The following is a 14,190-nucleotide window of genomic DNA, read 5'->3' as shown; positions in this document are numbered from 1 at the left end:
GAATAATTATTGAAAAATGTGCAGGATGTTCTTTGTACCGTAACAGTGAAGGAATTCTCTTCATTTTCTCTTTGCTTGACATAAAGTATAGAATATTGGAATGAGAGTTTTGTCCACAACTGATTTGTCTCTCTGTCCGTCGTCTCTGTTCCAAACCTTTAAAACCTGCTGTGATTATCTTAAGTCACTTGCCATAACAGTTGGATAATTTATCACGTGAAAACAGGAATCAAAGAACAAATTTGAAGTCCGGCCCTGTTCTCTAGACCACTTCGTGAAGGTTTTTTTCAGCTCCTTTTATTCGTCTCGTCTCAAACAAAGAGGACTCTGGATTTAGATTCTGCAATTCTTTTATTTTATTGAATCAATACATTTCTCATAGAACACTTATACCTGCACTCACCTGGTCTTGCTCTTGACTTGGTCTCAACATCTCAGAATCTTGGTCTTTCTCGCTCTAGACTACAGACTGTATATAAGAAGTGGACGTAGTCATTGTAACGCCACCCTTTGCTTTATTGCAACCAGTGAACAGGAAGTGACCATATATGGACTGAGGAGGAGTGACGTAGAGACGCCGTATACGTCTCTGGTGTCGACCTGTCAATCAGTGTGTAGCCCCGCCCTAAAGCATCCCCTGCTTTATGGTCTGTTTGACTCTAAATGGAGCATCATTTACTAAATGAACATCATGCTGTATTGAAGAAGACTTGAAACTAGAGATTGAGACCATAAACTCATGTTTACAATGTTTACTGAGGGAATAAATCAAGAGAGAAGTAGAGTCATTTTCTCATAGACTTCTATACAACCAGAGGAGTCGCCCCCTGGTGGACAGGAGAGAGAATGCAGCTTTAAGACATGAAGCTTTGGCTTCGTAGGTTGCCGCCTGGTCTAGACACACTCATGGTCATGACTTGGTCTCAGTTCAGGTTGTCTTCATCCAGCAACCAAAGTGAACTGCACACAGTTTGTATTTTTTGAATATTCATAATGACTCCTGATGCAGGTCTTTTCTTGCTCAAAATATGTTTTATTAGTTTCTGACCACAAGTTATTTCATGCACATCTCACCCAGCCCGGGCTCGTTAAATATGGATTACTGGTCGATTCTGTGGAGTGTTTCTAGATGTTTAATGAGAATGCAGCTGAACTCATCTCACTGCTGGAGCTCAGACTCTTTAAAGAGGAAAGTCTAGACGCCTGCAGTCTCAGGGTTCTGATCACGGTCGGGTTTCTGGCATTTAATTCATTTTTTCTGCTTTTAATGGGATCTGTTCCAGAGCTGCACATAATCTCACTAAACTGAAGCATAGTGGGGATTGAAATACAATTAATTCAGCTTTGTTGCAACAGTGAAGATCCAGATTTAATCCAACGTTGATGGAGCTGCAAATATAAAAGATTTCATGTGATCAAAAGCAGCAGAATTTACTTTTATTTTTATGGAAATGTTGCAAAAATACCTTGAAATCGATGACAGTGCATCACCCTCCTCCTCACCGTCTTCACGCCTCGACCTTTTGTGGCGCTGCCCGACCTGAGCGCTCCGTCCCGCCAACTAAAGCAACAAACGGAGCTTTTATGGAGCTCTCAGATCAGATCAGTCCGGAGATTTCCACCAGACAAATTCTTTATGCACGCTTTATTGTCTGCGTACTTTTCCCACCGTGCTACATTGAGCCGATGCCGGCTGGAGCTGCTCTGATCAAAGAGGCCGAGGCTCGTCTTGGGGGACGTTTACGAGGACACACAGGGAGGTTTTCTAAGAAGAAGCGTTTCACACATCAAAAAGTTTAAGTGTGGCGGATGTCCTCCTTTCACTTTCAATCGCCTGTGATCCAAGGAGAGGAGCTCCACTGATTTTATCTCTCCTCCGCGGTGGATTTGCTTGAATAAACCTCCTTTTCTGCAACAGCGACCCTTTCTTTCACACGCTCCTCTGCTGCATCTGGCAATTATGTTCATTATCAGTCAATCAGCAGACGGTAAATGAGATTATCTTCTTCATTAGTTGATGGTTTGTTTGATTTAGGAACTGGCAGAAAATGGTCAAAAATGCAAATTATGGTAGAAGGTGACGTTTTAAAATCCAACAGTCAAAAACCAAAGACACTCACATACAAAATAAAACAGCACATCTTTAGGAAGAAGAGCTTTGTTCTTTGAGCTTAGAGCTTGGTATCAGTACTCGTTCTTGACCGAAATAACCTCTGACTTGGTCTTTGTCTTTGCTCGGTAGAAATAACCGAGTACGAAGTAGCATCAAAACTTCTCCAGTCAAACAAACACCTGTAATCACTCATTTTTGTGCCCAGATGTAGAAAAAAATCTGTTTGTGTGACTGGTCCACTAAGACCCAAACAACTGGAATTACCCGCCTGCACCCGGCTCTCATGGAGATGTCTGGGCTGGTGGCTAGTGGCTAACAGTGCTATTGTTGTTAACAGCGCAATCTGATTTCACTGTCGCCATCTTTGATTACGGCCGTCGCCATGTTGTTGTTTTTTTTGCAGCCAATGAACAGAAGTGACCATATATGGACGGAGGAGGAGTGACGTAGAGACGCCGTATACGTCTCTGGTGTCGACCTGTCATCAGTGTAAGCCCCGCCCTAAAGCATCCCCTGCTTTATGGTCTGTTTGACTCTAAATGGAGCATCATTTACTAAATGAACATCATGCTGTATTGAAGAAGACTTGAAACTAGAGATTGAGACCATAAACTCATGTTTACAATGTTTACTGAGGGAATAAATCAAGAGAGAAGTAGAGTCATTTTCTCATAGACTTCTATACAACCAGAGGAGTCGCCCCCTGGTGGACAGGAGAGAGAATGCATGTTTAAGACATCACAAGCTCCGTATCTAACAAGTGAACAATACGGCCTCTATCTCATCTCTGTTTATAGTTGCACATGTGAGTGACACGTGTTGTTGTTGATGTTCCTGTGCATAAATGAGCTGATCAATGATATATTACATGATATCTGATCAGTGCAGACACCCCTGTTCTCTCCGATACCCTATCCAGCATCTTAGGCTGTAGTGGAGGCATGATACTGGTAACGGAACAACTCCAGTTCAATGTTTCATGTTATTTAGCCCTTTAGCGTGCAAACATTTGCTACTTAGCACCCAGACATGAAGTACAGCTGAGGTTGACTGTCTGAAATGTTGCAGCGCGAGAAGAAAACTTACTACAACTCCTCATGAGGGCGACATGAGTGTTAACAAACTGTCTTGCCAATCCTTTTGATGGTTGCTGAGACGTGTTCAGTGAGCCTCTGGAGCAGCTCTTCCTCCTGGTGGTGGGTGTTTATCTGAAGAGGAGGTCTCACAGCGTTTTGTCGGCAGTGAAGCTAACATCCCTTTGATGTGGAGTCTGAAATCCCCCACGGAGATTATGAATGGGATTTGTGAGAGAAGGCAAAAAAGTCTAGTTTGTTTCCAACAGATTACATACAGAACAAATATGTCACTGTGGAGAATATTTGCTCTTTAGTTATGTACATTGACAGTTGGAAGCGAAGCGAGGAACACAACGGTTATTAGCTATTTGGATATTTGATGTGATGTGATGTGATGTGAACATTATGAAACAGTTAGTTTTACGAATGAACATTTACATATAACGAGGTGTAGCATGTAAGTAAAACATGAAACGTTCTCCAGTGTGATTCTGGTGGACGTAGTTTAACCCCTGACAGAAAAAGGAAACTGTTTGTACACTGTTAAAGCAAAACTTAAAGGGGAAAACCTTCCAGAAACTGGACTTTTAAAGAGCCAATGACCCCAAAAATAGACCTTTCATATCCAGATGTTAAGTAACAACCACAATCTAAAAGATAAAGATCTAGAGGACCAGATGTTTTGAATTAAAGGAGCATTGATTGAGTGTTAGTACATCATAGTGTTAGCACTTCTATGCTATGCTAGCTACTGAAGGTATGCTGAAGGTGAACACGTGCTGCATTAGCTTTCTTACTTTACACTTTATCTTCTGTATTTAGTTATAGACAGTGTGGTTTCCATGGTAACGAGGCCCTGACAGCTTGACGGAGTAGCAGCGGAGGGGGCGGGGCTTAGCGAAGGGGTCAATTAAACACTGTGTCAATCATCTGTAACGTAAACTGCAATTCAAACTGTTGTACAGAGCCGGGCTAGCTGTTTCCCCCCGTTTCCAGTCTTTATGCTAAGCTAAGCTAACAGGCTGCAGACACACACACACACACACACATTGGAGAGTCGTATCAATCTTCTCTCCCAACTCGCAGCAATAAAAGTGAAACCATCAGTGGCGTTGCCGTGGTTACTCGCGGGCCAACAAGAGGCTCAACACCAATTTACAGAAATGATTAAACCTCTGACCGCCGGGACGACACTAACCATATTTTGGGATGTCCCGCGTGGCCCCAACAGCCAATCAGAACGGAGAATCCTTTTCTTTTCTCCCCGGGGTGAAATGTGTTGGGGCGTTTAAGCAGTCGTTCATTTAATGTGAAAGTGTTGCACATTCACAGCGTGTGTGTGTGTGTGTGTGTGTGTGTGTGTGTGAGAGAGAGCGACATGAAACGGGCAGCCATTTTAAATTAGAATCAATAAACACACACACACACACACACACACACACACACACACACACACACACACACACACACACACGTACAGTAATAAAATAAAGAGAGAGAGTTTCATAGACATGTGTGGACCAAAAGGCCACGGCATTTGTTCTATAGAGATCTATGAAGCATGTCCTCTGTGTGTGTGTGTGTGTGTGTGTGTGTGTGTGTGTGTGTGTGTGTGTGTGTGTGTGTGTGTGTGTGTGTGTGTGTGTGTGTGTGTGTGTGTGTGTGTGTGTGTGTGTGTGTGTGTGTGTGTGTGTGTGTGTGTCGATGCGGCAGATCGGAGCTCTTGTCTTCACCTTCCTCATCACATGGTTCGCACGCAGTGTGTGGTTGCCTAGACAACAGGTAGTGGAGTGGATAGAGTCCCCTCAGGGATTGTGTGTGTGTGTGTGTGTGTGTGTGTGTGTGTGTGTGTGTGTGTGTGTGTGTGTGTGTGTGTGTGTGTGTGTGTGTGTGTGTGTGTGTGTGTGTGTGTGTGTGTGTGTGTGTGTGATCATCATTGTGTATTCTGTACCCGACTCCCTCCTCCTGCTGCAGATAGATCCAGCTCTGAAACACGACCAGTGAGGCGTGCAGCCAGGCATTACCATGCCGACTGTAGGACCGACTGAGTGTGTGTGTGTGTGTGTGTGTGTGTGTGTGTGTGTGTGTGTGTGTGTGTGTGTGTGTGTGTGTGTGTGTGTGTTAATGCGGTCAGAGGATGTCGTCCAAGGTGACTCCTCAGAGAGAAAAGGAACCGTCTTCATCAGTAATTATAAAGGATTAAAAATAGAGAGAGACGGGAGGAAGAGGAGGAGGTGTGGAGCTGAACAGCTGATTTGATGGATTATTCCTCTGACAGAGAATTAAACATTTATTTAACATCATTAATCAAACGAACTCGCTGAACATTCGAATCTCTGTTTTATATGTGAACTGAATATCTTTGGGTTTTGGACAAATCGAGCTCTGAGAAATTGTGATGAACATTGTTATTTTTTATAAGTTTTGACTTCTTATATTGATAATAATTACAATATTCTTTATTTGTTTAGCACATTTCATGCATATTATGTAGCTCAAAGTGCTGTACATTAAAAAGTAATAATTAAAAATACAGAAAACCTTCCTTTTACAAATAAATGTGGTAGAACTTAAATTTTCAGTGTCATTTAAAGAATTCAAACAGATGATTAACACATTTTAAATCTTAAATGAAAATGTCATTTGAAGACATTCATGTTCCGATGAATCCTACTGACTTTTTGATTTTCATTTATATGTTCTGCTCATTTTAATGCACAACCAAAGGAAAAAAAAGATTTAAATCAGATCAGAATTTATTTTACCTGCCCCTTTATTCAAAAACATACATAACAACAGAATGAAATGGTCTGCCGCTTCATATAGTCTTATTATCGTATAGACTTATCCTTTTTTTACACATGGTCTTGAACTACAGAGTTTATTTACATTTAAGAATTATTCTGTGTTTTCTGCACTTTTACTATTTAGTTTGCTCTCGTTGATAAAAATCAGAAAATGATGTTGAAGCAAAAACCGACATGAATAAAGTCCAATCCTTAACATGCTTAAATTTCCAAAATGCAAATGATAAATAAATAATAACTACTAAATGTCTGCTACATATATCGAGAATAAATAGTAACTGAATAATTTAATGAATAATTTAGGGTCAGTAAAGGTCAACTCAGTGGCCTTCAGTGAGAGGCTACAGATCTGATGCAGAGATTTAACGAGCTGAAGAGAAGCTTTTCACACAGCGTGAAGCAGAAACTGATTTAATTTAATATGCAGATTTATTTAGAGACGCTCTGCTTTAACCACATTAAAGTTGAGTTTTTATGCTGATTTACTGGCTGCAGAGTGAGTTTATTTACAATTTAAACATTTTTACCTCGTTACTGCATATTGTTCTGCAGAAATTGAGTTTGCTCTTGTTGATTAAATCACCAAAATGGCAGATTCTTTTTCAAATAATTCTATTCTCACACTTTTTAAGACACTTAAAAGCTTCTAATTCAACAGAGGGGTGTTTACTGAGCCAGCTACACATTCAAATCTCTTCAGCTTGTGTTGAACACAAACCTTTTTTCAGAGATTTAACCAGAAACACGTTAAAAAAACACAACAGGAAGTGTGAAAACGCTGACTCATGTCTGGGTTTTGGGACTCATTTCTGCAGCTTTCTTTGTGTCGGTGAAATTAAAGATAAATATTTTTGCTATGTTGCTGCTTTGGATAAACAAAGTGTCTCAATGCACAATGACTTCCATGTGTTTAATGTGTTGTTTGTGTGTTTTTGCGTAGATGTTCGGGCCCAGCTGGTGGAGCAGCAGCGCTGTCTGGAGCAGCAGACGGAGATGCGAGTCCAGCTGCTTCAGGACCTGCAGGACTTCTTCAGGAAGAAGTCCGAGATCGAGACGGAGTATTCCCGAAACCTGGAGAAGCTGGCGGAGAGGTTCATGGCCAAAACACGCAGCACGAAGGACCATCAGCAATACAAGTAGGACCATAAAATCAAAGCGTATATGTTTGGTGTTTATTTAAAAGAAGGAGACATTTTGATTATATTTTTCTCTCTTCCAGAAAAGATCAGAACCTTCTCTCTCCAGTGAACTGCTGGTACCTGCTGTTAAATCAGGTGGGTTTCATTGAGACCATTTTCATAATAATGAAATATGTAAACGTTATATATTCCTCCATCACATCTGTGTTTCTCCTCCAGGTGAGGAGGGAGAGTAAGGACCACGCCACCCTCAGTGACCTCTACCTGAACAACGTCATCTCCCGACTCACCCACATCAGCGAGGACTCGGCCCGTCTGCTGAAGAGGGTGAGCTCAAACTCCTTTTATTCCATCCCATAACCTCCGTCCTGCTGCTTCACTGGAGCAGTTGTTCCCAACATGGGGTCTAAAGATCTCAGTGTGTGCTGGAAATCATAACGACACACTTACTGGATAATTGAAACAAAAGTCTGTGTATATAAAACTATTTAAAACGAACCAGGATCGGTTTATTGCCAGGTATGTTTGCACATTTAAGGAATTGGTGATTGTTGCATGACAAGAAACACAGTGCAATAGTATAAAGCATGATTAAAAATATGACAATTTACAAAAGAATACGATAAACAAACAAACAATATAAGAGGTTGTTAAAATAGGTATGTTATTAAAGTGTGAAGTGTCTATTTAGTAAGTAAAGAGTTGATATTTCTCAGTCAAAAATAGTTTATAGTTAATAGTTTTTTTACTGTGTTTGCTCTAATGCTTCCCTCACACAAAGAGAGGCGGTACCTGTACTAACGAGCAGGTCAAGCAGCAATCTAACAGAACCATAGGTTACATTAATATGACCACAGTAACTAAAATTACAAAGAAAAAATTTAAATATAGTATTTGTGATATATAAAACATATTGTATAATATAATAAAATATATATATATATCTTATATATAACACTATAAATTGATATATATTATAATATAAAAAATGATTAATCAATACAAATTTCAGCTTTTCTTTGAAGTAGAGAGGGTTTAAAAAAAAAAAAAAAAGGTTTAACCACTGCATCCGCCGCTGAAGATAGTCCCCAACACATGCTCTATTTCCTCCTGTTTGTTTAAAAAAATCAGCTTTTTTAGGAGATAACGTGACAACATTAGCATTGTTTTTTTAATTGAAACTATACATTTTTGAGGTATTTCTAGAGATCCAGGTCTTTGAGCTTGGGGCACAAACAACAATCGATACTTTTATGACCATTAGGTGGGTTTACGCTCCGATTGGGCCTCTTTCTGTCGGTCCGGTCTGATAACACTGTCTACTTAGTCTCAGGAGGGAAAAGCCTCGGACACATCAGGGCTCCTCCGCTCAGCAATAACCCGTAATTAAGGGGATGTTTTATTGCCAATAAAAACCAAACGTTTTACTGTAAATCTCTATAAATGTTCCAGCAGCAGCTCCCATATATATATATATATATATATATATATATATATATATATATATATATATATCCCCTCTGTGTCCACCTTTAAATCTGACTCCACAGTGATGGATTGTGAGGTCAACCGATGATTCCGGCTGTTCTAAAGAGGGAAAAGAAAATGTTGTAAATCGGGCAATTTTTCTTTACATGTGAGCTTAATGTAGAATAAAATTAGTCTTAATTTATTAATATCTGGAAAAGCTTTGGGACATCAACAGAAATGTGTTTTCAGGAGTTATTTATCTTATTTAAAGAACTGAAGTATTATCAGCTAAATGTACTCAAAGTATCAAGCTTTGTTTTCTTAAAACCATTTTTTAACTTTTTTTACTTCTTTAATATTCTTCACTGTGTAATTACTTATTTATTTATTTATAATACTTGTTTTGATCTTGTTTTTTACTATGTCTCTAGTTTGCACTATCCTCTCTGCTGCTGTAATCCTGTAAATTTCCCCGCTGCGTGACTAATAAAGGATATTTTATCTTATCTTATCTTGAAAATCTTAAATTTCCAATGAAAGATATTTTATTTTTATTTTGAATCAATGTATTTAAAACTTTCCCTGACAATCTACCAAACAAAACTGTGCCAGATGCAAAACAAAACAAAACAGACAAAAAAAAAAAAAAATTATATATGTATATATATTTACATTTCTGTATTTAATTTTGTCTTAAAAACCTTGTTTTCATTGGAGATGGAAAACTATGTTCAACCAATTCTTTATTTCAAATAAATTTGTTAAAAAGCTGTAATTATTATAAATTCAAACAACTTGAAACAATCTTTTTTTATATTATATTATATATATATATATATATATATATTGTAATAATATACAGAAATGGTAGATTTAGTCCCTTTTTGTTAAAATAAGATGTTAAAGAATGTAATCAGTAACTAAGTAAACTAAAGCTCTTAAATATAGTGAAGTATGAAATAGAAAATACTACTTTAATATGAAATAATATGAAATAGAAAATACTACTTTAATATGAAATAGAAAATACTACTTTAATATGAAATAGAAAATACTAATATGAAATAGAAAATACTTTTAATATGAAATAGAAAATACTACTTTAATATGAAATAGAAAATACTACTTTAATATGAAATAGAAAATACTTTCCCTCTCTTGTTATTTTTATTCTCCGGCTTCTTAAAGAACCAGAGTTGATTCTAATGAAAAGTAAAGTCAGTATTCCCCTGAGCTCCTTCGTGCTTCCTCACAGTTTAACAAATGAAACACACACACACACACACACACACACACACACACACACACACACACACACACACACACACACACACACACACACACACACACACACACACACTCCGTCTCTAACTTTAGCTCGCTGCGTTCATTATTAATCTCTCCTCCGGCTCCTCTTTTATTCATACTCACTAAAGTGCAGCAGCTCTAAACGCTCAGCTCGTCCTCTCTCTCTGTAACTCTGAGGACGGATGGACGGACAGACGGGATGAGATGGACCCCCCCCCCCCCCCCGGTTGCCATGACAATGCTGACAGCCCCTTGTGGCCATGACGACAGGCTCAGCTGATTTCTTTTTTTGTTTCTCAGTGGGGGGGAAACGAGGATGGAACGCCATCCATCCTGGGATTCCTCCGTCATTTAGTGTAATACAATATTAATGTGCTGCCACATAACTGCCCCAAAACGGGCGCAGCTGCTTAATGCATGAGACGGATTCATTTATTTCTCTTTCTTTTTTTGGGTCACCAGTGTTTCTTTACACTGAGGGATAAATGTTAAGACCCTCTGCTTAAAGAGGCTCTGATCAATATCCTGATCGATCGGCGTGTCGCTATATAACAGCGGCACGGCGGTTCGATTCCAGCCGAGGACCTTTGCTGCGTGTCAAACCACAATGTCTGCACAATAAAGGGGAAATATTCTGAATACAATGGTACTTAAAGAACTCGTTGTGCTCGTAGACTGTGTACATACAGTCATCTCATTTAATCCAGTGGTTTACAAAGTAAGGGTCGGGCCCCTCCAAAGGGTCACCACGTAAATCTTGGGGGTCTTGTGATAATTAATGCGAGAGAAGAAGAAGAAGAAGAAGAAGAAGAAGAAGAAGAAGAAGAAGAAGAAGAAGAAGAAGAAGAAGAAACTTAACACCCATATTAACACACTGTTTAGTCTGACAAGTATGTTAAAATACATATTGCGTCAAATGCAGTATAACCACAAATACCAGGATGTTGTACTGCAACAGGTTGTGTTTTGCAGTGTGCACGCCTGCATGTTTCTCTGGCTATTCTGACCCACAATCCTTTGCACAGCAGATATATGATGCCATGTTATGAGGCAGTAGTATACATACTTCATGAAACAGTACATACTTTGTAAGAGCAGCTGCAGTATGAGTTTAAGGTTCTGATACGCAAACGTGTATTCGTCCGTTCTCTAATCTTTGATTTTCTTTAACTAAATGCCGTATAATTCCTGTTACTTAAATTAAACCATGTGAGACGTTCAGAGAGGATACATCTGAAAATGCAAACATGTTGAAAACCACTTGTTTAATTTCTAATATTTGTAAACTTTATTTTTGAATAAAATCATAATCTGAAAAGAAACTAAAGCTTTCAGATAAATGTTTAAAAAGTACATATTTTTCCTCTTAAAATGTGCTTTGTGTTGCATAAAAAGGAAATACTCAAGGAAAGTACAAGTACCTCATAATGTGTACTTGCAGATATCACAGTATTAATGATGTTTTTTCTGTGTTTTGACCCCTCTGTCAGAGTAAAGAGATCATCTTCCAGCTTCAGGAAGACCTCATGAAGCTTCTGAACGAGCTTTACACCGTAAGTCATTTCTGCTTTAAAACAACACTCTGATATCTGCAGCCTGTAAAAGAAGGTCAGACAAAGCATCAAATAAAAGGTTGAAATTTAATTAAAGCTCCTCTTTCTTGTTCAGAATGATACATTTGCAGATTTTTTTTTTTTTTAAATGTCAAGGTTTATTTTAAGTCCCGTCTTTAAAAGCTTCTTCTCTAAACACAGAACATCAGATTATACTTCACCCAATAACCTTAAGTAACAAAAAACAGCCTTGTATTCCAGTCTCTCTCTCTCTGTGTGGTCCATCTGATTGTCATGGGCTGCTGTTACCTAGGTGATGAAGACGTATCACATGTACCACGTGGAGACCATCAGTGCGGAGGCCAAGCTGCGGGAGGCGGAGCGTCAGGAGGGCCGCGTGAAGGGCCTGTCGGGGACGGGCGGAGGCGTGGAGCCGGTGTTCGGCCTCCGGATAGAGGAGCGCCATCAGAGACGCAACGCCGCCCGAAAGATGGAGAAGATGAGAGAGAAGGTACGTCTACCTGTTGAGTGTGTTGAAGGAAAGGTAACAGGAACCTAGGGAACATGTTTCCAGAGAAATGAAAGCATGGAAGCAATGTTAAACTCTAAAAATAAAAAGACGTCAGACAAAGAACTGAAGCTCTCTTCAAATCCACCAGACTCCATTGACAAAAACAGCAATTTCACCTCTCAGAACACAGGAGTTCCTGGTCTCCTGCTTCCTTGATTAGTTAGTGTGTTTGTGTTATTGAGTGACTTCGGTGAATCTGAGCTAACTCTTTAAAAACACCAAAGTCACACAACAACACAAACACACTAACAGATGGAGGCAGCGGAAAACCAGAAACTCCTGTGTTCTGAGAGCTTAAATGACTGTTTTTCTTAATGGAGTCTGGTGGATTAGAAGGGAACATAGAAAACAGCTTCAGTGCCCCGTCAGAAAGGGTCTGACAGCAAAGTAAAGAGGAGAAAATATGCTAAACATTTAAGGATATATACTAATACATTTTTAAGCAGAAGTGAAAATGATATAAATCTATCAAACATCAAAGGAGTTTCCACCTCACACACAGTTTGTAAACCTTTCAGACGGATGATGAGAGTTGTAATAATCTTAACAGTCTGTGTTTCTTGTTCTTCATTAGAGGAAGGCAAAGTACTCTGAGAACAAACTGAAGACTCTTAAAGCGAGGAACGAGTACCTGCTGACTCTGGAGGCCACCAACGCCTCCGTCTTTAAATACTACATCCACGACCTGCCCGACATCATAGACGTGAGTCTGACTGCTCCTTCTGTTCATAAAAGCGTCTGCAGGAAGCCTTAAACTCGTGAAAACGTCAGTGAAGTCTGGAGGAAGAGAGACCTGAGTAAGAAAAGTTTAACAACGATGAATATGGATCCCAGAGGAGTTTTTAAAATCCATAGTTATGATCGACTGTAACCAGCGGGTGATTGACAGCCGGGACTATAACTCTTTCTTTAATAGAGTTGTGAAACAAGAGGAGCTGAAGAAGTTAAAGGTTTTTATTACAAATTGTATTGATTTCCAGCAGCATAACACCTTCCAACAGAAACTCTCCCGCAAGAAAGAAAAAGAAAATCTATATATATCTATATATATTCCAACATAGTTTTTCTTCTCAACGTGTTGTATCTGCATGAAACTCTCATTGAACTGCATTGGATTTGATAAAAAGTAGCTTTCATAGGAAATGTGAACTACGTCTCCCATGATGCATTCTGTCGAGAAACATTCAATAACACCAAGTTTACAGTTCTGAGTGACGCGAACTGTGAAACTGTGTTCTACATTAAAGTCACAGTGAGGAACCTTAGTCTGGTTCTGAATCAGTCTCAGAACCAGGACTGAGCGGATCAGACTGTCGGACCCTGCTGCAGTAAAATGAGGTTTTCTAAAGGGACTCTGGTGCTCTGGAACACTACCACTTTAGTCCACAGGGGGCGCCAGAATCAACACCAAGTTGAAGTTCTTCGTAGAAACTTTAATTCACGTTTAAATTCTGGTTAATTTTGAGATTAATCTAATCCACTATCACTTTGATTTGCAGCTCTCACAGCAGGTGAGGCTCATGGGTAATGTAGTATTTTAAGTCGTCCACCAAACTGACGGACAGAATCAGGTTTTCGTTAACCTAAATCATTGTTACCTGATCTGGGAGAGTTCTGTGTTTCTGTATGAACTAACATAAAGAAAACATTTAAATCTCACATGATCTCTGATCCTTGGCCTCAGTGCTGTGACCTAGGGTACCACTCCAGTCTGAGCCGGGCTCTGAGGACCTACCTATCAGCCGAGCTGAGCCTCGAGGCCTCCAGGAGGGCCGGTCTGGAGGTGCTGGAGGGGGCCGTGGAGGGCCTGGACCCGGCCCGAGACCGGCAGCGTCTGCTGGGCCTCTACCCCACCGCCTTCTGCCCCCCGCAGCGCTTCAGCTTCCAGGCTCACATGGGCGACGCAGTCAGTATATCGTACCGAGAATCTAACATTCAGTTCACATTTAGGAATTCATTTTGGGACTTAAATGAATAAATTATCATTATTATTATAATTACATTCATTTATTCAGTATTTATCAAGAGAGAATTATCATTTTAACTCTTTTTTTAATGTTTTTTATTTAACTTTTTTCAGTCAGGATATTAATAATATGTCACATAAACTCTGACTTCCTTTTTTCAAAATAAAAGACTTTAGCTAAGCAGTC

General features: G+C 39.5%; 1 protein-coding gene across 1 annotated transcript in view; it reads left to right on the top strand.

Moving 5' to 3' along the window:
* srgap1b (SLIT-ROBO Rho GTPase activating protein 1b) overlaps positions 1-14,190 on the top strand; it is a 32,599-nt gene that overhangs the window by 2,942 nt on the left and 15,467 nt on the right. The window contains 7 exon segments of the mRNA XM_054624223.1: positions 6,937-7,132; positions 7,216-7,270; positions 7,355-7,462; positions 11,404-11,466; positions 11,780-11,977; positions 12,612-12,740; positions 13,722-13,943. Of these exon segments, the coding sequence (XP_054480198.1) occupies positions 6,937-7,132; positions 7,216-7,270; positions 7,355-7,462; positions 11,404-11,466; positions 11,780-11,977; positions 12,612-12,740; positions 13,722-13,943 (971 nt within the window).

Source organism: Anoplopoma fimbria, chromosome 23 (genome assembly GCF_027596085.1).
Source record: "Anoplopoma fimbria isolate UVic2021 breed Golden Eagle Sablefish chromosome 23, Afim_UVic_2022, whole genome shotgun sequence".
Lineage (NCBI taxonomy): Eukaryota > Metazoa > Chordata > Actinopteri > Perciformes > Anoplopomatidae > Anoplopoma > Anoplopoma fimbria.
The sequence above is the reverse complement of the archived record's forward strand: the minus strand, read 5'-3'. Positions and strand labels throughout refer to the sequence as shown.